This window comes from Salvelinus fontinalis, chromosome 19 (genome assembly GCF_029448725.1).
Source record: "Salvelinus fontinalis isolate EN_2023a chromosome 19, ASM2944872v1, whole genome shotgun sequence".
Taxonomy (NCBI): domain Eukaryota; kingdom Metazoa; phylum Chordata; class Actinopteri; order Salmoniformes; family Salmonidae; genus Salvelinus; species Salvelinus fontinalis.
The window spans coordinates 34,813,486-34,837,241 of record NC_074683.1 but is presented as its reverse complement, the minus strand read 5'-3'; the positions used below and the strand labels follow the sequence as shown (position 1 = coordinate 34,837,241).

Sequence of the window (23,756 nt, the reverse complement as noted above, 5' to 3'; positions counted from 1 at the left end):
ACAGGGAGCTGGAGAGCTCCATCTGTTCACTAGATGGCAGCAAAGCCCATTGCATCTCAGATTCCCTTTCTCACACCATGGGATGGAGGCATGATCCTGATGCTGCAGCAAGGCCCCTACAGTGAATTGAACATGCTGGGGCTTGATACACTTAAGATGTATGATAATACATACACTTAAGATGTATGTATAATAAATAAATACGTGTGCACTTTTCTTTGCCTACTAGCATTAACTTATTTATTGAGGAACAATGTACTTACTATAACTATGATATGTGTTTTTATCACCTAGCTATCTTAAAGGTTGACTTTCGGGAAAAAATAATGTCTTTAAACTGTATAACTAACTGATCAATGCACCATCATACCAGGTCATTTAATGCTTAAAAACAAACATTTATGAAAAAGACATTTGGCTACAGAAGTCCTATTTTTTGCCTATTTCTATAACTTCCGTCCATCCACATTCTGGATGAGTTATGCAGCGTTCAAAACAACTCGGAACTCGTAAATCCCCGACTTCAGTGGGTTCAAGACAACTCGGAACTCCGGAAAAGAATAGCTCAGACTGGGAAAAATCTTTTTGAAAGGTCCTCCAACTCCGAATTCCAAGTCGAGAATCTTTCTAGAGCTCCGACTTTCCGGCCTGAATATCACTGACAACATGATTTGACCTCGTTTTAAAAACAAATCTTCAGTTCCCATTTGTCTTAAAAACACCATTATTGGCTAGCTAAAGTGGCTTGTTGTATTTGCTACGTCGGACGCGGCACGCATGACCAGAATGACACACCGACAACCACCAAAGAAAGGCACACTCCATTTATGTTCGAAAATTGTGAAAGGGGCGGAGTTGGACCGTTTTTTTGTGCCCAAAGTCGACCTTTAAGATGAATGCATTATTAACTGTAAATCGTTCTGCATAAGAGCGTCTGCTAAATGACAAAAATCCAAATGTATACACATTATTTACACTATCTATGAAAGTTGTGGTGGAAATCCTTCAAATGAAATACATTAAATGGGTCCATTATGAACTGTCCGGCAGTAGTGTACTATAAACACATAAAATAATCACAATATATTAAAAAATCTGAATATGCCTGCATTATGGCATGCATCCACAACAATAATTTTGAAGATACTAGAATGTTTCAACATGTCTCCCTTTCTAAACCTTGCGTTCTTTTAACATTCTGTTGCATGCTGGGACAGATTTTCCAGGCTCCAGCTGTGGCGCATGCGCAAACAATCTCTCCCATCTTTCTATTCCCAACAAGCTCGAGAGAATTCTAGCAGTGGCACTTGTACGTGGGAGCGCTTTAATGTAGATTTTCAAAGGAATAGCAAACCTGAACCTGTAATTCTTTTTTATTTTTAAATTTCTCTACATATAATCCTGAAAAGCAAAATGTGAACTGTTGAAATGGAGGGCATGGTATTTTGGATATGCTAAACCTTATTTCTGACTCTCAAGCCTCTCAGCAACAGACCTCTCCTGGTGTCTGTCTCAATTTTGGCCCTGGCTCGACTGACATTTCTGCAAAGGGCTTCGGTTCATGTTGTTATTGAACTAAATTCTCCGTGTCGTGTTTTTTGTCTTCTGAAATGGGAAGCTATGAAGGTAAGAGTGCTATATTAGTTTACACATTTTAAATAAACATTTATAGGCAACTCTAGCTGGCTAACTAAATAGCTAGCTAGCGACTAGTAACACCAAAATCTGTGTAAAATAAAATACTATATTTTATCATACAGGACTACTGTTGTAGCTATCTCCACCATCCGTGTCGCTTGGCTGTGAAATTGCTCTTGCTGTGTTTGTTATGGCATCGTCAATAGCAGCAGGCTCGTACGCGTAGCTAGCCACCAGTAGGAAGCTTAAGTAAGGCTAGGTAGCCAGCTAGATAGCATGCTATCCCTAGAGGCCAATTATCAGCTGCAATTTACATACTTTCTAGTTAGCAAGAAAGTTAGTTACCCTAACAGTTAGTGATCTACGCAGATTATTTTGCCAGTCAAATCAGCACCCGACAACGTGCATGCTTTTCAAAATAGTGCGCGTGCTGCCTACCTCACGCACACACGACATAATGTCATCAATATGTAACGTTAACTACTTATGCCGTAATGTACTGTGGTTTCAGAGGAGTGCGGCTATGGCACAGTAATAATGTACCTGGACTAATTGGTTCCCTCCTATATAGTGATGGCAATCCGTAACAGTGTTTTTTTTTTTTTGTACTGTAATGCCTAATATCAGAATGTTAGTTTTGCAGATGCTCGTATGGGTTTAGATGCCTGTTCAGCATCTGATCTGTTTGCAATGTTAATCAGAGCCTCTGCATAGGCCACCAGCAAACATCCCATAGGACAGAATGAAATCTTAGTAGATATTAATTTGTGAGAGAGAATAGATTATTGCTCCACTGTCAACCTTAATCTTATGATAAAGCTAAGGACAAAAATGGCCATGATGCATCAAGAGATACATTATTTTTCCCAACATCTTGGAGATTTTTGTGGTTTACCTTTTCATTTCAGTTGAAAGTAATGTTATATACTAGTGTCTGGTCTGTTGCTACCCCATTCATGAAAGATTACTGCTTTAGCAAGAGCTCGACGCTTGCACCTTTTTTTGGAAACATAAGGAACATATCTTTGATATCAGCAAAAAATAATAATAAAAAAACAGAAGGTTAAATTACTACACCTTTCATAGGGTTAGTGTCCCCACAAGGGAAGACATAGGTGGCCACCTGTGCTAATTGGCTATATAGCCTGCTCTGAACACCTGTGTGTAACATGCTGACCGCGCATGCGTCTGTGTGCGCCTTCATGCCCGTGTTGATTTTGTCTATCCCTACTAAAAGCTTTCATGACATCCAGGTTAAAATATCAAAACCGACTGGATTAGCTGGATCTTTATAGAATTTTGACCCCATGTTGAGTCACAAAATCGTTTGCGCTCTACTCTGACAATTAATCCACAGATAAAAAGGGGAATCCTAGTTCGTTTTTCTCCTTGTTCATTCTTCTTATTCTGTGGATTTTATATGGCGTTTGGCAACCAACTTTAAGGTGCATTACCACCAACAGGACTGGAGTGTGGCCCCAGCTTCACCCTTCAATCATTATATGCAGGTAGCTTAGTGGATAGAGCATTGGGCCAGTAACCGAAAGGCTGCTAGATCAAATCCCCAAGCTGACAAGGTAAAAATCTGTCGTTCTGCCCCTGAATAAGGCAGTTAACCCACTGTTCCTAGGCTGTCATTGTAAATAAGAATTTGTGCTTAACTGACTTGCCTAGTTAAATAAATAAAAACTGAGGAGATGGGAGAGGCGGAACTTGCAGTGCATCAAGCATCTAAAATGCTTGATGGTTATGCAGAAGCTCGTAGCCGAGCAGTTCGGATGAAATGATTGAATAATATGTTTATTTTGCAATGCTCGTGCACGCAATTCAGGCGATGTGGTCAGCGTGTAAAGGTAACTGGGGAGGAAGTGTAGTTCTTCAACTGAAGGCACACACACAGCTTGTGGATCTGTGCAGAACTGCTGCAGTGAGTGCATATTGTTTTATTTGAAAGATTCTTTCTAGCTGATATGAAAGATAAGGGGCATATCAGCAGATGTTTTCGAAAACCTGTATGACAGCGATGATTATTGTCGTTTCTGAATGTTAAAACGCAGCGTCTGGGGTGTTGTACAAAACAAGGTCATCAGTGATTGGATTGTCTCTAACCAATCAGAGTATCAAAGCCAATGATTCATTTAGTAAATGCCACTTTGTCCCAGTCATTTTGGCTCTGGTCCAACCCATTGGTTTCTTTGACTAATCAGAACCCTTAGAATGTGTTTACGTTCTAGTAGCCTATGATCAGTCGCAAGAAAAATATACCGAAGTGGGATCTCATCTTTCTATGCCTACTGCGTTAGGTTAGCGTTCTAGCTGGTTACTCAGATCCAGATTCATTACGGAGGAGAAACGAATGTCCGTGGGCGTGGCGTTTGGTCAGAGCAAGGAGTTTTGGTAGCTAGGCTAGCTGGTCTGGCCATTCTTTATAAACTACTGCGCGTTAATGGAATACTGAAATAAGACAAATATGTGTACAGGGTCAGTCTAATTACTAGAAGTCCACTTTATGGGTGTCGGTTTGAGCTGTCATAGCACAATAATAAACTCAGCAAAAAAATAAACGTCCCTTTTTCAGGACCCCGTCTTTCAAAGATAATTTGTAAACATCCAAATAACTTCACAGGTCTTCATTGTCAAGGGTTTAAACACTGTTTCAATGACCACATGCTTGTTCAATGAACCATAGACAATTAATGAACATGCACCTGTGGAACGGTTGTTAACTTCTTATGGCTGCAGCCCGGTGTCGGTACACTTATGACAACAACCACTTCAAGTGCAGGGCGCGAAATTCGAAATATATTTTTTTAAATATTTAACTTTCACACATTAACAAGTCCAATACAACAAATGAAAGGTACACATATTGTGAATCCAGCCAACATGTCCGATTTTTAAAATGTTTTACAGCGAAAACAGCACGTATATATATGTTAGCTCACCACCAAATACAAAAAAGGACAGACATTTTTCACAGCACAGGTAGCATGCTCAAAGCCAACCTAACTAACCAAGAACCAACCAAACTAACCAACAAACAACTTCATCAGATGACAGTCTTATAACATGTTATACAATAAATTTATGTTTGAAAAATGTGCATATTTCAGGTATAAATCATAGTTTACATTGCAGCTACAATCAGAAATAGAACCGAAGCAGCCAGAGTAATTACAGACACCAACGTCAAATACCTAATTACTCATCATAAAACATTTCTGAAAAATACATAGTGTACAGCAAATGAAAGACAGGCATCTTGTGATTCCAGCCAATATTTCCGATTTATTAAGTGTTTTACAGCAAACACAATATAGCGTTATATTAGCTTACCACAATAGCCAGAAACACAAGCCATTTCCCAGCAGTAAAAGTTAGCGATCGTGACAAACCAGTAAAAGATATATAATTTTTGACTAACCTTGATATTCTTCATCAGATGACAGTCCTATAACATTAGGTTATACATACACTTATGTTTTATTCGAAAATGTGCATATTTAGAGCTGAAATCAGTGGTAATACATTGTGCTAACTTAGCTACTTTTTCCCACAACGTCCGGATTTTTTTCTGACACACATATTCTGACCAAATAGCTATTCATAAACATAACTAAAAAATACATGTTGTATAGGAAATGATAGATTCATTAGTTCTTAATGAAATCGCCGTGTTAAAATTATAAAAATAACTTCATTACGACATACAGCGTTGGGTATAGATAGAGTACCCAAATGCTGGGCGCCGACGACTAGTTCACATGTACGACAGATATATGAAATAGCATCATAAAATGTTTCCTACTTTTGCTGATCTTTCATCAGAATGTTGGACAAGGGGTCCTTTGTCAAGAACAATCGTTGTTTGGATTTAGAACGGCCTCTTTCCCTCTCGATTTAGCAAGCACACTAGCCAAGTGGCACGAATCTCTCCATGTCAACAAACGGAAGAGAACGGAACACGGCAAAACTCCCGAAAAAATTTCAATAATCTGATTAAACTATATTTAAAAAACATACTTTACAATGATATGGTCACATGTATCAAATAAAATCAAAGCCGGAGATATTAGTCGTCCATAACGGCAGCTGTACAGAAGGCAAATCCAGGTGCCTCCTCGCACTCTCCAGAAAACAGGAAATGGGTGACACGTCATACAAAGAGCTTGTATTCCACTTCAGACCAAGATAAACACTCAATTTCTTCTCTCACCGCCTCTTGACATCCAGGGGAAGGTGTATGAAGTGCATGTATACTAATACGTATCATGCCCATTTATAGGCAGGAAGTAGAACAGAGCCTCGATTTCAGACTTTCCACTTCCTGGTCAGGAAGTTTGTGCCAAATGAGTTCTGTTTCACTCACATATATAATTCAAACGGTTTTAGAAACTAGAGAGTGTTTTCTATCCAATATTAATAATAATATGCATATTGTACGAGCAAGAATTGAGTACGAGGCCGTTTGAAATGGGCACCTTTTATCTGGCTACTCAATACTGCCCCTGCAGCCCAAACAGGTTAAGACACTAACAGCTTGCAGACGGTAGGCAATTAAGGTCACAGTTATGAAAACGTAAGACAATAAAGAGGCCTTCTACTGACTCTGAAAAACACAAAAAGAAAGATGCCCAGGGTCCCTGCTCATTTTCGTGAATGTGCCTTGGGCATGCTGCAAGGAGGCATGAGGACTGCAGATGTGGCCAGGGCAATAAATGGCAATGTCGTACTTAGGCGTACTGTCTGTGGGCTTGTAGGCCTGTTGTAAGGCAGGTCTACACCAGACATCATCGGCAACTACGTTGCCTATGGGCACAAGCCCTCGTCCCCGTCGCTGAACCAGGCAGGACTGGCAAAAAGTGTTCTTCACTGACGAGTCGCGGTTTTGTCTCACCAGGGGTGATGGTCGGATTCGTGTTTATCGTCGAAGGAATGAGCATTACACTGAGGAAGACATCCTCCTCCCTCATGTGGTACCCTTCCTGCAGGCTCATCCTGACATGACCCTCCAGCATGACAATGCCACCAGCCATACTGCTTGTTCTGTGTGTGATTTCCTGCAAGACAGGAATTTCGGTTTTCTGCCATGGCCAGCGAAGAGCCCAGATCTCAATCCCATTGAGCACGTCTGGGACCTGTTGGATCGGAGGGTGAAGGCTAGGGCCATTCCCCCCCAGAAATGTCCGGGAACTTGCAGGTGCCTTGGTGGATGAGTGGGGTAACATCTCACAGCAAGAACTGGCAAATCTGGTGTAGTCCATGATGAGGAGATGTACTGCAGTACTTAATGCAGCTGGTGGCCTCACCAGATACTGACTGTTACTTTTGATTTTGCCCCCCCCCCCTTTGTTCATGGACACATTATTCAATTTCTGTTAGTCACATGTCTGTGGAACTTTAGTTTGTCTCAGTTGTTGAATCTTATGTTCATACAAATATTTACACATGTTAAGTTTGCAAAAATAAACGCAGTTAACAGTAAGAAGGCGTTTCTTTTTTTGCTGAGTGTACATCCCGCCGGACCACTTATTACTTCCCGTGTTTCATAAGTCCCATATTTATGGATGTGGAGGTCTATCCAATTATAGAACAGCACGGGAAAATCAATTAAAGTTATGGGAGATGCTGAGATGCAAGGAGGGAGAGGTGCTCACTCCTTGTTCTTCTATACTCTGAGTTGATATTTACATAATGAGTTGTCCTCGACCACACCCACAAATTGGGGGAAAATATTTTCCCATTGACCCTCATTGTAAAAGAGACGACTTTTGTCGAATTATATATCGTTTTTATACAGAAATAGCAAAACATGCCAAAAAGCGGCTGTGTTGTTCAGTGTACCTGTAACGGTCAAAAAGCCTAACCTACGGTCCGCAATGCTCCCACGTAGGGAATTATAAAATGTGTGGTTCAAGCACTGAATGCTGATTGGCTGACAGCCGCCAGCAGCATACCACCCTGCATACCACTGCTGGCTTGCTTCTGAAGCTAAGCAGGGTTGGTCCTGGTCAGTCCCTGGATGGGAGACCAGATGCTGCTGGAAGTGGTGTTGGAGGGCCAGTAGGAGGCACTCTTTCCTCTGGTCTAAAAAATATCCCAATGCCCCAGGGCAGTGATTGGGGACACTGCCCTGTGTAGGGTGCCGTCTTTCGGATGGGACGTTAAACGGGTGTCCTGACTCTCTGAGGTCATTAAAGATCCCATGGCACTTATCGTAAGAGTAGGGGTGTTAACCCCGGTGTCCTGGCTAAATTCCCAATCTGGCCCTCAAACCATCATGGTCACCTAATAATCCCCAGTTTACAATTGGCTCATTCATCCCCCTCCTCTCCCCTGTAACTACTCCCCAGGTCATTGCTGCAAATGAGAACGTGTTTTTTACATATATTTTTACTGCTCTAATTAAGTTGGTAACCAGTTTATAATAGCAATAAGGCATCTCAGGGGTTTGTGGTATATAGTCAATATACCACGGCTAAGGGCTCTATCCATGCACCCCTTCGTGCCTTATTGCTTCAATAGAGCCTGCGGGAAGAGCCCTGTGACTTCAGGCTATTTGGTGTGGAAAATGTTGGGACCCGGTGTCAAAATAGGCTATACAGGTAAGAAGACATTAAACTTTAGTATAGTCTGTTTGTCACTCCACTCACAACTTCTAGCTTTATATTCGGTTTGTTAGTTTTGTTGGCCTTTGCTAGATGTTCCGGGTGGTAGCTAGCACTCACTCATGTAGCTTCTAGCACCGTCTTGAAAAGGGGCATGAGGGAAGCCCTACAATATTCAGTTTTTTTTAAGTAGTGTGTACGCTCGGGAGCAGGAAATGTTGAAAAGTAATCATTAGACATGTTTTACTTTTCCTAGTGGTTAGAGCGTTGGGCCAGTAACCGAAAGGTTTCTAGATTGAATCCCCGAGCTGACAAGGTAAAAAATCTGTTGTTCTGCCCCTGAACAAGGCAGTTAACCCGCTGTTCCTAGGCCGTCATTGTAAATAAGAATTTGTTCTTAACTTGTCTAGTTAAACTTTTTATTTTTATATATATATATATATATCTCTTTATTGAATTTCGTTTTGTAATTGACTAAAACAAGCAGACAACAAGAAAATTGCAGTTTGAAAAAGGTCACGTTTTTGCTGTGAGCTGGTGGGGTAACCTAGGTAACCACGAGTTGTTTTCCCCACGGCCACGGCTGCAACGTTCTAACTAATACCGACTGGAACTATACACTGAGTGTACGAAACATTAGGAACATCTTCCAAATATTGAGTTGCCCTCATAACAGCCTCAAATCATTGGGGCATGGACTCCACAGAGATGCTGGCCCATGTTGACTCTAAATCTTCCCACAGTTGTGTGAAGTTGGCTGGATGTCCACCCTCTGAATGGCACGCATACACAATCCATGTCTGATTTGTCTCAAGGCTTAAAAATCCTTCTTTAACATGTCTCTTCCACTTTACACCTGATTTGAAGTGGATTTAACAAGTGAAATCAATAAGGGATCATAGCTTTCACCTGGATTCACTTGCTTAGTCTGTCATGGAAAGAGGTGTTCCTAATGTTTTGTACACTCAGTGTAGGTAACATGGATATTGATGAAACGGGGGCTCTGCTGTCTTGGAGGGCTGTCTCATATGAATGTAATTAAAAAGTTTGGCTCACTTGGCTTTCTCTGGGCAGACTGCTATCATTGTGCGCTTCAACCATCCTATCAGAACGGAGATGGCACCTAGGACTGACCAGCGACACTTTGCTTCTTGAATGTCCAATTTCTTGACTGCTGGCATACAAAACATTTTATGACTGTGTCAACATTGGAGTTTCCCTTTTTAAGATGTGAATGTCTATTTCAGACTCTGTAACATTTGTAATGGAGGATCTAACATCCGTGAGTTGTTTTTACTTTCTAAATTAATAATGGAAATTACTATATTTTCAAAATTATTGTTTTTGTGTTCAGCCAAGCCTTTGAAATGGCAATCCATGTATTGACCTAAGACTCAGACTTTTGCTAATATGTTCAGTCTCCCCAAATAGCGTGTCCATTTCATGTAACATCCATAACGCTTTTTATTTATTTAAGTCCGCTTTTTTGTGTACTCCCTCCAAGAGTACTATAGAATAAACACAGATCCAAAGTTTCACTTATTTTTTTGTCCATTCTGTGAGATGCACAATATAGAGCTCAGCCCTATTGGGCAGAATCAGAAATCTGCTCCAGTGTTTACAATGATAAGCTCAAATGACAGCTGCTTATAAAAACATACGGTTGAATTCCAGTGCGGTCTCACGCTGGATAAATTTATCCGACAGCCTGATACGTTACTGGACATTTTAGTTTGTGTGTGATATGTATGAGGTGGGAAGGCCTTTAAGACCACCGACAACGGGGAAAGAAGTTATACTAGCCTACACTGTTTACCTCAAGGGAGAAAGTCGTTTTTGTTTTAGAGCTGTGGCTGCAGCATTCAAACATTGCGATATACAGCATATCGTGAATCGCCATTGTTTGGGGGGGGGGGAAACGTGATCATTTTTAGACCATATCGCCCAGCCCTGAGCTGAGTCGTAAGTGAGACTAGGCATCTACCACCTCACTACCACTATTAGATAGCCAATGAATATACAGTGCATTCGGGAAACTATTCAGACCCCTTGACTTTTTCCACATTTTTACATTGCAGCCTTTTTCTAAAATTGATTGAGGGGAGAAAAACGATTTAATCTACACACAATACCCCATAATGACAAAGCAAAAACAGGTCTTTATACATTTTTGCAAATGTATAAGAAGCAAAAAAAAAACTTAAATATTACATTTACATAAGTATTCAGACCCTTTACTCTGTATTTTGGTTGAAGCACCTTTGGCAGCGATTACAGCCTCGAGTCTTCTTGGGTATGACGATACAAGCCTGGCACACCTGTATTTGGGGGGTTCCTCCCATTCCTCTCTGCAGATCCTCTCAAGCTCTGTCAGGTTGGATGGGGAGCATTGCTGCACAGCTATTTTCAGGTCTCCAGAGATGTTCGATCAGGTTCACGTCCGGGCTCTGGCTGGGCCACTCAAGGACATTCAGAGACTTGTGCCGAAGCCACTCCTGCGTTGTCTTGGCTGTGTGCTTAGGGTCATTGTCCTGTTGGAAGGTGACCCTTCACCTCCAGTCTGAGGTCCAGAGCACTCTTCATCAAGGATCTCTGTACTTTTCTCTGTTCACCTTTCCCTCGATCCTGACTAGACCCTCAGTCCCTGTCGCTGAAAATCATCCACACAGCATGATGCCTTCACCACCGTGCTTCACCGTAGGGATGGTGTCAGGTTTCCTCTAGATGTGACGTTTGGCATTTAGGCCAAAGAGTTCAATCTTGGTTTCATCAGGACAGAGAATCTAGTTTCACATGGTCTGACGGTGTTTAGGTGCCTTTTTCTAAACTCCAAGCGGCCTGTCATGTGCCTTTTACAGAGGAGTGGCTTCCGTCTGGCCACTGCCGTAAAGTCCTGATTGGCAGAGTGCTGCAGAGATGATTGTCATTCTGGAAGGTTCTCACAGCTCCACAGAGGAACTCTGGAGCTCTTTCAGAGTGCCCATCTGGTTCTTGGTCACCTTCCTGACCAAGGCATTTCTCCCCCGATTGCTCAGTTTGGCCGATCGGACAGCTCTAGGAAGAGTCTTGGTGGTTCCAATCTTCTTCCATTTAAGAATGATGTTCTTGGGGACCCTTCAATACTACACTTCTGTGCCTCAACACAATCCTGTCTCGGCGCTCTACAGAAAATTCCTTCGACATCATAGCTTGGTTTTTGCTCTGACGTGCACTGTCAACCGTGGGACCTTATATAGACAGGTGTGTGCCTTTCCAAATCATGTCCAATCAATTTAATTTACCACAGGTGGACTCCCAAGTTGTAGAAACATTTCAAGGATGATCAATGGAAACAGGATGCACTTGAGCACAATTTTGAGTCTTATAACAAATGGTCTGAATACTTATGTAGATTAGGTATTTATTTTTAAAATACATTTCTAAAAGCCTTTTTTCAATTTGTCATTATGGGGTATTGTGTGTAGCTTGCTGAGTGCAAAAAAATATTAATACATTTTAGAATAAGGCTGTAACGTTGCAAAATTTGGAAAATTGCTGATGGTGAACCTGAACAATCAAAATAAAATCTATTGTAAGCCCCATTCAGCAGGTAGGTCTATAACCAGATGATGAGCGTTGTCTCCGGTAGCTTTAGTTTATTCCTGTAAAACACAATTTTCAACAGTGCATGGATAACAATAATCTAGCAAATTACATATGTTGTCACTCAACTGATAAACGCCTAATATCGGGTAAGCCATTTTAGCATTTGAATGCTAAAGATGACCGCAGAATAGATGTGCAAGATTAGGAACATGCCACCTACCGTGCGAAGCTGGGCACATTGTGCAGCTTGTTTAAGCTACTGGTATTCCCTGGGGTTGTTCGGCATGCACAATTACTTATATATCAATGACTATCAACACAGTTACCCACTTAGTTCAAGACTAAAGGAGAAGGCCCATCAGTTATCACAAAATATGAGGTGTTTTTGGAAGGTAGAAAGAGTAATTTGAGCAAAACATTTTAGTGAATCAGTGATTTTGTAACGTTTGAATCGATGTTCTGACCGATGCATGCTACATTTGGATCGGTTTGGGTTCCTCAGACCTATGCACTTGCGTCTTAAACATTTTAATCGTTACATCGCTAGTATACTGCATTTTACTATACCGGTATTGATAAACACACTGGTGTGGATTTTTACTTTACATTCTAACATCATTTTGTTTGATTTGTTTAATTAAATGATTCCGTAGTTACTCAAATTCTTGCAATAATCCGTTTTTATCGCCAGTACAAAACTGCTAACAGCTGAGCACTGCTAGCTAAATGCTAGCACAACTAGTCAACAACTTCGGAGTAGAGACCCCCCGGAAATCGTCCGACTGCCCTTTTATTAAGATCTGCAAATTAACCCGAAAGTACATGGTCAAAGATGATGATGATGATGATGATGATAATATTCTGATATAAAATGTTATAGAGGCATACTAAGACAAAATGCACTTGACAGTGTTTAAATTATAACAAATTTGTGCAGGAAATTAAGAAATTGAAGAAAACTATGGAAGTGAAGGCTGGAATTGAACAAATAACTATAGAAATGGCAACCATTGATCGAGTACCAGAGTTTGAGGCTACAAAATAGGATTTCATAGTTCTACAAATAAGACTACTTCAATAAGACTACAGATCCTCAAGGTAGATGGATTATTTTAAATATGTTATTGGACAATAAACATATATGGCTTATTAACCTATACGGTCCGAATAATGATGATCCAAGCTTCTTTGACAATATATATAAGAATGTATCAACTCTACAAGCAACACTAGACTCTATTATTATAGTGGGAGATTTTAATACGGTCTTAAATACCTCTATGGACCGGAAAGGAAATCACACTACAAACTATCACCCTCAGGCACTTAAGGAAATCAGGAATGTCATGGATGTATTGGAATTAGTGGATATATGGAGACTTAAATACCCTGACCTAGTGAGATATACATGGCGGAGGCTTAATCAAGCTAGTCGCCTTGACTACTTTCTTATATCATTCTCTCTGGCACCAAAAGTTAAAAAGTGTTTGATAGGGGACAGAATGCGGTCGGACCATCACATAATTGGCATATATATTACTCTTACAGAATTTCCACGTGGGCGAGGATATTGGAAATTTAATCAAAGCCTACTAGATGATAAATTGTTTAGAACTAGGACAGAAGAATTTATAACTGACTTTTTTAGACATAATATAGGTACAGCAGATCCCCATATTGTATGGGACACTTAAGTGTGCCTTTAGAGGCCATGCAATTCAGTACTCATCTATAAAACAAAAGCAATTTCGATCAAAAGAGTCCATATTAACAAAGGAAATTGAAGGACTAACAGTACAGTTAGATAACAATAAAAACGGTACCATAGAGGCACAGAATAAGTTAGAGGAAAAACAAAAAGAAATGGAGGAACTTATTCAAGAAAGATCCAGTATAATATATTACAAAAATAAAGCGAACTGGATGGAATATGGGGAAAAATGCACCAAATTCTTTTTCAATCTTCAATATAGAAATGCTACCAAAAAAAACGTATTAAAACTTGTTACAAATGATGGAGTCACGCATGATTCACCAAATGATATTTTGAAAGAGGAAGTAAAGTACTTTAAGAATATATTTTCGTTTCAGGCTCCTCCATCTCCACTAACTGAAACTAATTGTATGGATTTTTTCCCTAATAATAATGTAAAATTAACATCTGTACAGAAAGACTCATGTGAAGGCCTAATTACAGAGGAGGAACTACTTGATGCAATTGGGGCCTTTAAGGATGGGGAAACTCCAGGACTGGATGGCATACCAGTGGAAGTATACAAACATTTTTTTGATATACTCAAAGGACCATTATTAGCTTGTTTTAACCACTCCTATATAAATGATAGATTATCAGACACGCAACAAGAAGGTGTGATATCATTATTACTGAAACAGGACCCAAGTGGTATATATAAAGATCCAGTCCATTTAAAAAATTGGAGACCTCTTACACTTCAGTGTTGTGATGCAAAAATCCTAGCAAAATGCTTGGCGCATAGAATAAAAAAAGTTTTGTCAGATATTATTCATCCTAATCAGACAGGTTTTTTTACATGGACGATACATTGGAGATAATATAAGGCAAGTACTGGAAACAATAGAACACTATTAAATATCGGGGACACCAGGCCTGGTTTTCATAGCTGATTTTGAAAAGGCTTTTGATAAAGTACGACTGGAGTTTATATATAAATGCCTAGAATATTTCAATTTTGGGGAATCTCTTATAAAATGGGTAAAAATTATGTATAGTAACCCTAGGTGTAAAATAGTAAATAATGGCTACATCTCAGAAAGTTTTAAACTATCTAGAGGAGTAAAACAAGGTTGTCCACTATCGGCATATCTGTTTATTATTGCCATCGAAATGTTAGCTGTTAAAATTAGATCAAACATTAATATTAAGGGATTAGAAATCCAGGGCCTAAAAACTAAGGTGTCATTGTACGCTGATGATTCATGTTTTCTTTTAAAACCACAACTAGAATCTCTCCACGGCCTCTTAGAGGATCTAGATACATTTGCTATCCTCTCTGGATTAAAACCAAATTATGATAAATGTACCATATTACGTATTGGATCACTAAAAAATACACATTTTACATTGCCATGTAGTTTACCAATTAAATGGTCTGACGGAGATGTGGACATACTCGGTATACAAATCCCAAAAGAAAGAAATGATCTCACTCCAATAAATTTTTATAGAAAGTTAGCAAAAATAGATAAGATCTTGCTACTATGGAAAGGAAAATACCTGTCTATTTGTGGGAAAATCACCCTGATTAACTCTTTAATCATATCACAGTTTACCTATTTGCTTATGGTTTTGCCTACACCTAGTGACCTGCTTTTTAAATTATATGAACAAAAAATATTCAATTTTATTTGGAACGGCAAGCCAGATAAAATTAAAAGGGCCTATTTATATAACGAATATGAATTCAGAGGGCAGAAATTGTTAAATATTAAAGCATTAGACCTCTCACTAAAGGCATCAGTCATACAAAAGTTATACTTAAATCCAAACTGGTTCTCTAGTAGATTGGTACGAATGTCTCATCCTATGTTCAAGAAAGGCCTTTTTCCCTTTATTCAGATTACACCTGCTCACTTTCGGTTGCTTGAAAAGGAAATAATCTCCAAAATATCTTTATTTTTTAAACAAGCCTTAGAAAGTTGGTTGCAATTTCAGTTTAATCCACCTGAAAGGACGGAACAAATAGTACAACAAATCTTGTGGTTAAATTCAAATCTAGTAATTGATATAAAAAATTGTATTTATCGAAGAAATGTTTAAAAAAGGTATAATTTTTGTGAATATCATAAATAGGACTGGTGGAGTAATGTCACACATGCAGCTAACACAGACATATGGAAATGTCTGCTCTACCCAAAATTACAACCAATTAATTGCTGCATTACCACAAAAATGGAAGAGGCAGGTAGAAGGGGATAAAAGTAAGGAACTTGTATGTCGGCCTTATATTAAAGAACATAAATGGTTAAAGAAAAGTGTGATAAATAAAAACATATACCAATTTCATTTAAGGACCAAAAAACTTACAGCTGTGCCATATAAATTGCAAAATAGTTGGGAAGAGATTTTCGATGTACCCATTCATTTACATTTACATTTAAGTCATTTAGCAGACGCTCTTATCCAGAGCGACTTACAAATTGGTGCATTCACCTTATGACATCCAGTGGAACAGCCACTTTACAATAGTGCATCTAAATCTTTTAGGGGGGGGGGGGGGGGGGGGGGCAGAAGGATTGCTTTATCCTATCCTAGGTATTCCTTGAAGAGGTGGGGTTTCAGGTGTCTCCGGAAGGTGGTGATTGACTCCGCTGTCCTGGCGTCGTGAGGGAGTTTGTTCCACCATTGGGGTGCCAGAGCAGCGAACAGTTTTGACTGGGCTGAGCGGGAACTGTACTTCCTCAGTGGTAGGGAGGCGAGCAGGCCAGAGGTGGATGAACGCAGTGCCCTTGTTTGGGTGTAGGGCCTGATCAGAGCCTGAAGGTACTGAGGTGCCGTTCCCCTCACAGCTCCGTAGGCAAGCACCATGGTCTTGTAGCGGATGCGAGCTTCAACTGGAAGCCAGTGGAGAGAGCGGAGGAGCGGGGTGACGTGAGAGAACTTGGGAAGGTTGAACACCAGACGGGCTGCGGCGTTCTGGATGAGTTGTAGGGGTTTAATGGCACAGGCAGGGAGCCCAGCCAACAGCGAGTTGCAGTAATCCAGACGGGAGATGACAAGTGCCTGGATTAGGACCTGCGCCGCTTCCTGTGTGAGGCAGGGTCGTACTCTGCGGATGTTGTAGAGCATGAACCTACAGGAACGGGCCACCGCCTTGATGATTCCACTGGTATGCCATTCCATGGCACATGGTTTATGAATTGATACGCAAAACAACGGCGGATTCAAAACTTCAAATTTTTCAATTTAAATGATTGTACAAAATTCTTGCAACTAATAGAATGTTATATATATATGGAGCATACAATCTTCCCAGCTCTGCAGATTCTGCTGTGAGGAGGCAGAGTCATTAGACCATTTATTTTGGTATTGTCCGCATGTAGCTCGTTTTTGGTCACAGTTCCAGGAATGGTTGAAGAATTGCAACATTTGCGTAGAACTAACGCTACAGATAGCAATACTGGGGGATTTGAAAAGCCATAGTCAATCAATCAATAATATAATAATTATTTTAGCAAAAATGTTTATTTTTAATTTACAATCCATGGAAGCTATGAGAATAGGAAGATTCAAATCTTTTGTGAAGCATCACAGCACAGTTGAAAAATATATGGCAAATAAAAATCCGAAATGGATGATGTTGGAAGATAGATGGGAAAGGTTGAGTGGAGCTGAAGGGTGGGACTAATAACAAGATAAACAATGTAGGGCATACGGGATCTGTGAAATGTGTATAGGTGCGGAGCTATTGTGAAATAGCACAGTTACAAGTGGAAATCAAACTGGATGGACAACAGAAATAGAGGAAGGACTAAGAACAAACAAGAGAGAACTATTATAAAGTAGACTGTGTCTGTAAAATGTGTATAAGATGTATAAATTGAAGGTAAAAACAGAAATGTTTATCAGTTTACTCCAATTGGGGGATCGGTAGTAGGGTTTGCGGGGAATAATAATAAAGGTATACTCTTTAAAAAAAGTATATATGTCTATGTAGGTATGTGTATGTATGTATATATGTGTATATGTATGCATACGTGAATGGATATATATATTTACCCCAAAAAATATGGGGGATTGGAAATGATGCAGACAATTACATTGGAAGCAACATTCTTTCCGCAATATTAAGCTGATCCACCCCCCCCCAAAAAAATAAAATAATAATAAAAAAAGACTACTTCAATTTCAGTAATGTCTTACTATTTTTGGTTGTAGTTTGTTTGAACAGTATAAAGCAATCAGAATGGAGAAAGCCCATTTTTAAAACCCCTTAGAATGAATTTTATGGCATCCTAGGTTCATGCGCTACCCATAAAGCAAGTTATTATTCAGAAACGTCAAATAGCTTCATACCGTCAATGACAAAAAATACCATGATATATTTTGGCCATATTGCCCAGCACCAAGGCCCAGTGTGCCTGCTTTCCATTTTATTATCCAGGGAATATTTTTTATTGTGCTGTATGGGTACTTGGGCTGCATTTACATGTCGTTCTAATACACTGGGTCAATCGTTTTTTTTTCTCATCTGGCGTGGAGTTGGATTGTTTGTTCACGATATCACAAGTGGAGATACTGTGTTCCTGGAACTCTACACTGCCAAAATATTTGAAGCTGTTGAATCTAACCCTGAAGCCCCCCCCCCCCCCTTGCTACAGCTACCTTGCATCCAAGAGAGCCTGGCCTATTTTTCAACTCGCTCTGTTTCCCTCCAAGCTATGGAGCAGTGGTGGAACACTGGAGAGCCATGCAGTGTTTTATGGCTGATTTATCATGTGGGAGGGACTAGTAGGCCTATCATGCTCTACAAATGTGCCTGGCTTTTAGGCACACATACTGTGGAGGGTAAAACACGATTAAGCCTCAAATTACACACCTTCGATTTTTGTTTTGTTCTACAGTCCATATTTGTGATTATTTTGACATTGTGCAGGCTTTCAGTCAACTATGAAAATAAAGGACGGCACGATGATGTAAGGCTAACAATCAGATTTGAATATTGGCCTTTGCTGTTCCGTTTGTCCTCTTTCAGACATATCCCAAGGGTGTCTGTGACAGTGGCACTACCACTGCTCTCGATCATGGAGGAATTCTCTGTGTGTGTGTGTGTGTGTGTGTGTGTGTGTGTGTGTGTGTGTGTGTGTGTGTGTGTGTGTGTGTGTGTGTGTGTGTGTGCGCGCTCTGATTTAATACCAAGCCATTTTGTATTGGTATCTAGGCGAAGGAAGGCACCCTTGCTTTAATTACCAGCGTTTTCTGTGCACGCTCGGCTGTGTGGATGAGTCATCCGTCACAGAAAATGCACAGCGAGGGTGATTCACATTCTGTAATGCAATATCAAAGTGCTGCTGTTTTTATTTCACCCCAGAGTTACAGATAAGTTGTCAGTCTGACAGGCCTGGCGGTGAAGACGAGCACCTCACAGCCCAGGAGACACACAGGGCTATCGAGTGTTTCAGCCCCTGGGAGGCCCACTATCACCTTTACACTCCCACTATTTCAGCAAGAGAATTCACAAGAGATGGAGACAGATTTGACCATTCAGATGACAGAATGTAATACTTTTGTTAAAATTAAACAACAAAAATGAAAATATAGCTAATAAAGTCTAATATATTTGTCCTCCAAATCCACCCACCTAGAAATGGCTGTGGGAGGGGGAATATTCCCATCCTATTGCCACAAATGATCTCTTAAGGTATTGGCCAAAGAAGGGCTTGATTAAAAAGGGGAATGGGAGGTAGGTAGACTGGTCCATTGCCGTGGCGACTCAATATCATTAAGCCTTAACAGTATTCAGAGTCACGTCAGTGCCTGGAACAATGGCATCCAATCCATCATGATTTTGTGACCATTCACTCAGCATATAGCCTAATACAGCTAACTACCGCTATTGACTTCTACCACTACAACTAGTCCTAATTACAATGAAGAGCGATTCCTTTCTTAGAGGAAAAACTATATTTTTAAACATGCACAATGGATTTAACATTTATTTTGGATTATGCAAAAGTTCTGCAAAGCCTGTTTTGTGTGGGAAATATTTAGAAATATTATTCTCAATGAGCTCCTACTCATTGAGAGTATTTAGACTATAAATATATTTAGACTATAAATATATTCCTAAAAGCTTTTTGTAGTAAATTTGACGGTGTTACTTTTTACTTGTTTTACAGGTTGGAATATATGGGACAGTGGCTGCTTTAATCCTTTATCCTCTCTGGGATGATGTAATGCTGACACAACCTGCAACATGAGGAGTTTTAAGGTGCCAGCAGCAGTTAGTATCAGCCAGAGCTCACTTAATCACCATTGATCACCAGATCCATCCAGATTTGTCCAATGTCAGCTTCTGCGAACTGAAAGTGAAACATTGGTCTGTGAGAGAGGACGCCTGGGCAGCTCTACTTCAAGTTCCCTCAGGTCACCCATCTCAATGTCAGCAGGTTCTCCCACCATTACCATGGCCTCACAAAAACATTGATGAAAATGGTGATTTTAAACATGACGACATTAAACAGGATGGGGACAAAGGGCCTCAAAGGCCTGGTTCCACAGTGAACCTGTCCCAGAAGAGGCAGGCAACGGTGGGACTGGCAGTTGGCAGTTCCAACCATCGAAGCTGTTGTAGCACATCATCTCTTGCTTGGTCAGTTCACTCCTGAGAGACCCCAGGATGACGCACACTAGTCTGAGCTCTCTGACAGACTTGTGATATCTCACATCGCAAGGGTGTAGTTGTGCGGACTTGAGGAGTGGACAATGAACAGAACAAAGAAGTATGAAGGTCTGTGTTCTGAGGGGAAGCCCCCGGCTGAAGTCCCTATAGGTTGGCAGCGGAGGATCACCCACAGCGGGGTTGTCTACATAAGGTAAGGACCTACTCTACCTGTATTTAAACTAGCTTGGGGCCCATCTGCCCAACCGTAATTTAGGCTAATGACTTCTTTCATTCTACAGGAAGATTTTCATGTATCATGTAACTGTCTGTAACCTTTTGAAATGTGTTTGTTGAACAGGTTCCTTCATACAGTATATATATATATATATATATATATATATATATATATATATATATATATATATATATATATATATATATATATATATATATATAATTATTTTTATTTTTTTAACTTTTATTTGCATATTAAGCCCACTATACCCTTTCGATTGTCCTTTTACTTTATATTCTCAGAGATGCTTGTCATTAGGGATGTAACGATTCACTGATACGCATCGGTCCCCGATTTGACATGTTTAAGTGTTTTTGTCTCCCGAGTGACGCAACGGTCTAAGGCACTGCATATCAGTGCTAGAGGCGTCACTACAGACCCTGGTTCGATTCCAGGCTGTATCACAACCGGCCGTGATTGGGAGTCCCATAGGGCAGCGCACAATTGGCCCAGCGTCGTTAGGGTTTGGCCGGGGTAGGCCGTCATTGTAAATAAGAATTTGTCTAGTTAAATAAATACAATAAAAAGTTATGATCAGTCCGTGGAACCCAAACCGATCCAAATGTAGCATTTGTCAGAAAATCTATTCAAACGTTACGAATCTCTGATTTACTCAAATGTTTTGTTCTTTCTACCTTCCAAAAAGACCTCATATTTTGTAACAGCTGATGCTTCCTCTCCTTCAGTGTCAAACTAAGCATGTAACTGTATTGATAGTCACTGATAAACAAGTCATTGTGCATGCCAAACAACCCCAGGGAATATCACTAGCCTAAACAAACTACACAATGTGCTCAGCTTCGCACGGTAGGTGGCATGTTCCTAATCTTGCACATCTATTCTGCGGGCATCTTCAGCATTCAAATGCTATAATTGCTTGCGTGATATTAGGTTGTCACTCAACTAATAAAGCCTATGTAATTATGCCATATTGAAAATTGTGTTTTACCGGAATTAAAGTAAGTTACCGGAGACAACTCATCTTGCTGTAGGCTACCTGCTGAATGGGACCTACAATACGATTTATTTTGATTGTTCAGGTTCAACATCAGCAATAGTTTTGATAGTTTTGCTTTAATTAATCAGTCTATATGGTCATTTTTAGATATACAGGAAAAAGGTGATCGTTTTATAACGAGGACAGCAATCACTTTTGTTAGTCGTGCTGCATGGCCGACGTGAGAGGAGAAGTTCACTCTGTAAAACTTTAAAACAGTCAAAACCATATGATTTTGAGATGGGGTCAAATCCAAAGTTGTCTTACATGTTCATTGGGTATGTTAAGCTGGCACTTAACAAACTAGTTTACACACACACACACACACACACAGCAAGCTGGTACTTAACAAATTGTACAGGCTATTAACAAGCAGGAAAATGTTTATCTGGATGCTGTTTTTCTGATTGCTGGTGATTTTTAATTCCATGTTAAGACACGCGATGCCCAACTTCCATCAACACGTCTCCTTTGTGACTAGGGGTGATAAATTCCTAGATCACCTTTTGGCTAATCAGATCATGACTCTGTACTCCTGCTTCCTGTTTACAAGCAGAAGCTCACCAGAATCCGCCGATAACATCGAGCGAACCACCTCCGTCATTGGCTTCATTAGGAAATGCATCAGCGACATTGTCCACACAGTGCAGATGTTCTGCTTCCCCAATCAAAAGCCCTGGATTAACACTGAGGATGGCGCTAAGCTAGCGCACATGGCTGCTGATCACAACCCTGAGGCTACTGCTGAGGACAGGAACAAGTACAAGAAGTCCATCGATGACCTCTGCAGAGTCATTAAACAAGCAAACGGACCATATGGGAATAAGGTGGAAATATCAAAATCAAACTATTTGTCACATGCGCCGAATACAAGTGTAGACCTTACAGTGAAATGCTTACTTATACAAGCCCTTAACCAACAGTGCAGTTCAAGAAGAGCTAAGAAAAATATTTACCAAATACAGTAAAAAAAAAAACATTATAATAACATTAACGTGGCTATATACAGGGGGTACTGGTACCGTGTCAGTGTGCGGGGGTACAGGTTAGTTGAGATCATTTGTACATGTAGGTAGGGGTGAAGTGACTATGCATAGATAATAAACAGTGAGCAGCAGAAGTGTACAAAACAAATGGAGAGGGGGGGTCAATGTAATAGTCCGCTGGCCATTTGATTAATTGTTCAGCAGTCTTATGGCTTGGGGGGGTAGAAGCTGTTAAGGAGCCTTTTAGTCCTAGATTTGGCGCTCTGGTACTGCTTGCTGTGCAGTAGCAGAGAAAGTCTATGACTTGGGTGACTGGAGTCTCTGACGATTTTATGGTCTTTCTTCTGACACCGCCTATTATATAGGTCCTATTGGATTAGTGTCCCGCTCCTTGAAAGCGGCAGCTCTAGCCTTTAGCTCGATGCGGATGTTGCCTGTCATCCATAGCTTCTTGTTGGGATATGTACGTACGGTCGCTGTGGGGACGATGTCATTGATGCACTTATTGATGAAGCCGATGACTGAGGTGGTATACTCCTCAATGCCATTGGATGAATCTCGGAACATATTCCAGTCTGCTAGCAAAACAGTCCTGTAGCGTAGCATCCGCGTCATCTGACCACTTCCGTATTGAGTGAATCACTGGTACTACCTGCTTTAGTTTTTGCTTATATGCAGGAATCCGGAGGATATAATTATGGTCAGATTGGCCAAATGAAGGGCGGGGGAGAGCTTTGTATGCATCCCTGTGTGTGGAGGTAATGTGGTCAAGAATAGTTTTTCCTCTGGTTGCACATGTGACATGCTGGTAAAACAAATTTAAGTTTACCTGCATTAAAGTCCCCGGCCACTAGGAGTGACGCTTCTGGATGAGCATTTTCTTGTTTGCTTATGGCCTTATAGAGTTGGTTGAGTGAGGTCTTAGTGCCAGCATCGGTCTGTGGTGGTAAATAGACGGCTACGAATAATATAGATAGAGCATCTTATGATGAGCTGTAGACCACACCATCTCAGGCGAGCAATACCTCAAGACTTCTTTAATATTAGACATCGTGCACCAGTTGTTATTGACAAAAATACACAAATTCAGCCACGACTCTGTGAAACATAAGATATAACAGTTCTTAATGTCCCGTTGGTAGGATAATCGTAGGTCATCAAATTTATTTTCCCATGATTGCAAGTAGAACGGAAGGCAGTGGGAGTTTACTCGATCGACTACGGATTCTCAGAAGGCAGCTCGATCTACGTCCTCTTTTCCTCAGTCTTTTCTTCACGCAAATG

At 40.4% G+C, this 23,756-nt stretch overlaps 1 protein-coding gene across 5 annotated transcripts in view; it reads left to right on the top strand.

The window, feature by feature from the left end:
• The first annotated feature begins 1,267 nt into the window (after positions 1–1,267).
• LOC129816662 (methyl-CpG-binding domain protein 5-like) overlaps positions 1,268–23,756 on the top strand; it is a 48,271-nt gene continuing 25,782 nt past the window's right edge. For all 5 annotated transcript variants that reach the window (XR_008753585.1, XR_008753586.1, XR_008753584.1 and 2 more), the window contains exons 1-2: positions 1,268–1,626; positions 19,710–20,405. Coding sequence is in view for 2 of the 5 variants with exons in the window: in XM_055871415.1 (XP_055727390.1) it covers positions 20,296–20,405 (110 nt within the window). In the remaining 3 variants the exon portion in view is untranslated. The remainder of the gene's footprint in view (positions 1,627–19,709; positions 20,406–23,756) is intronic.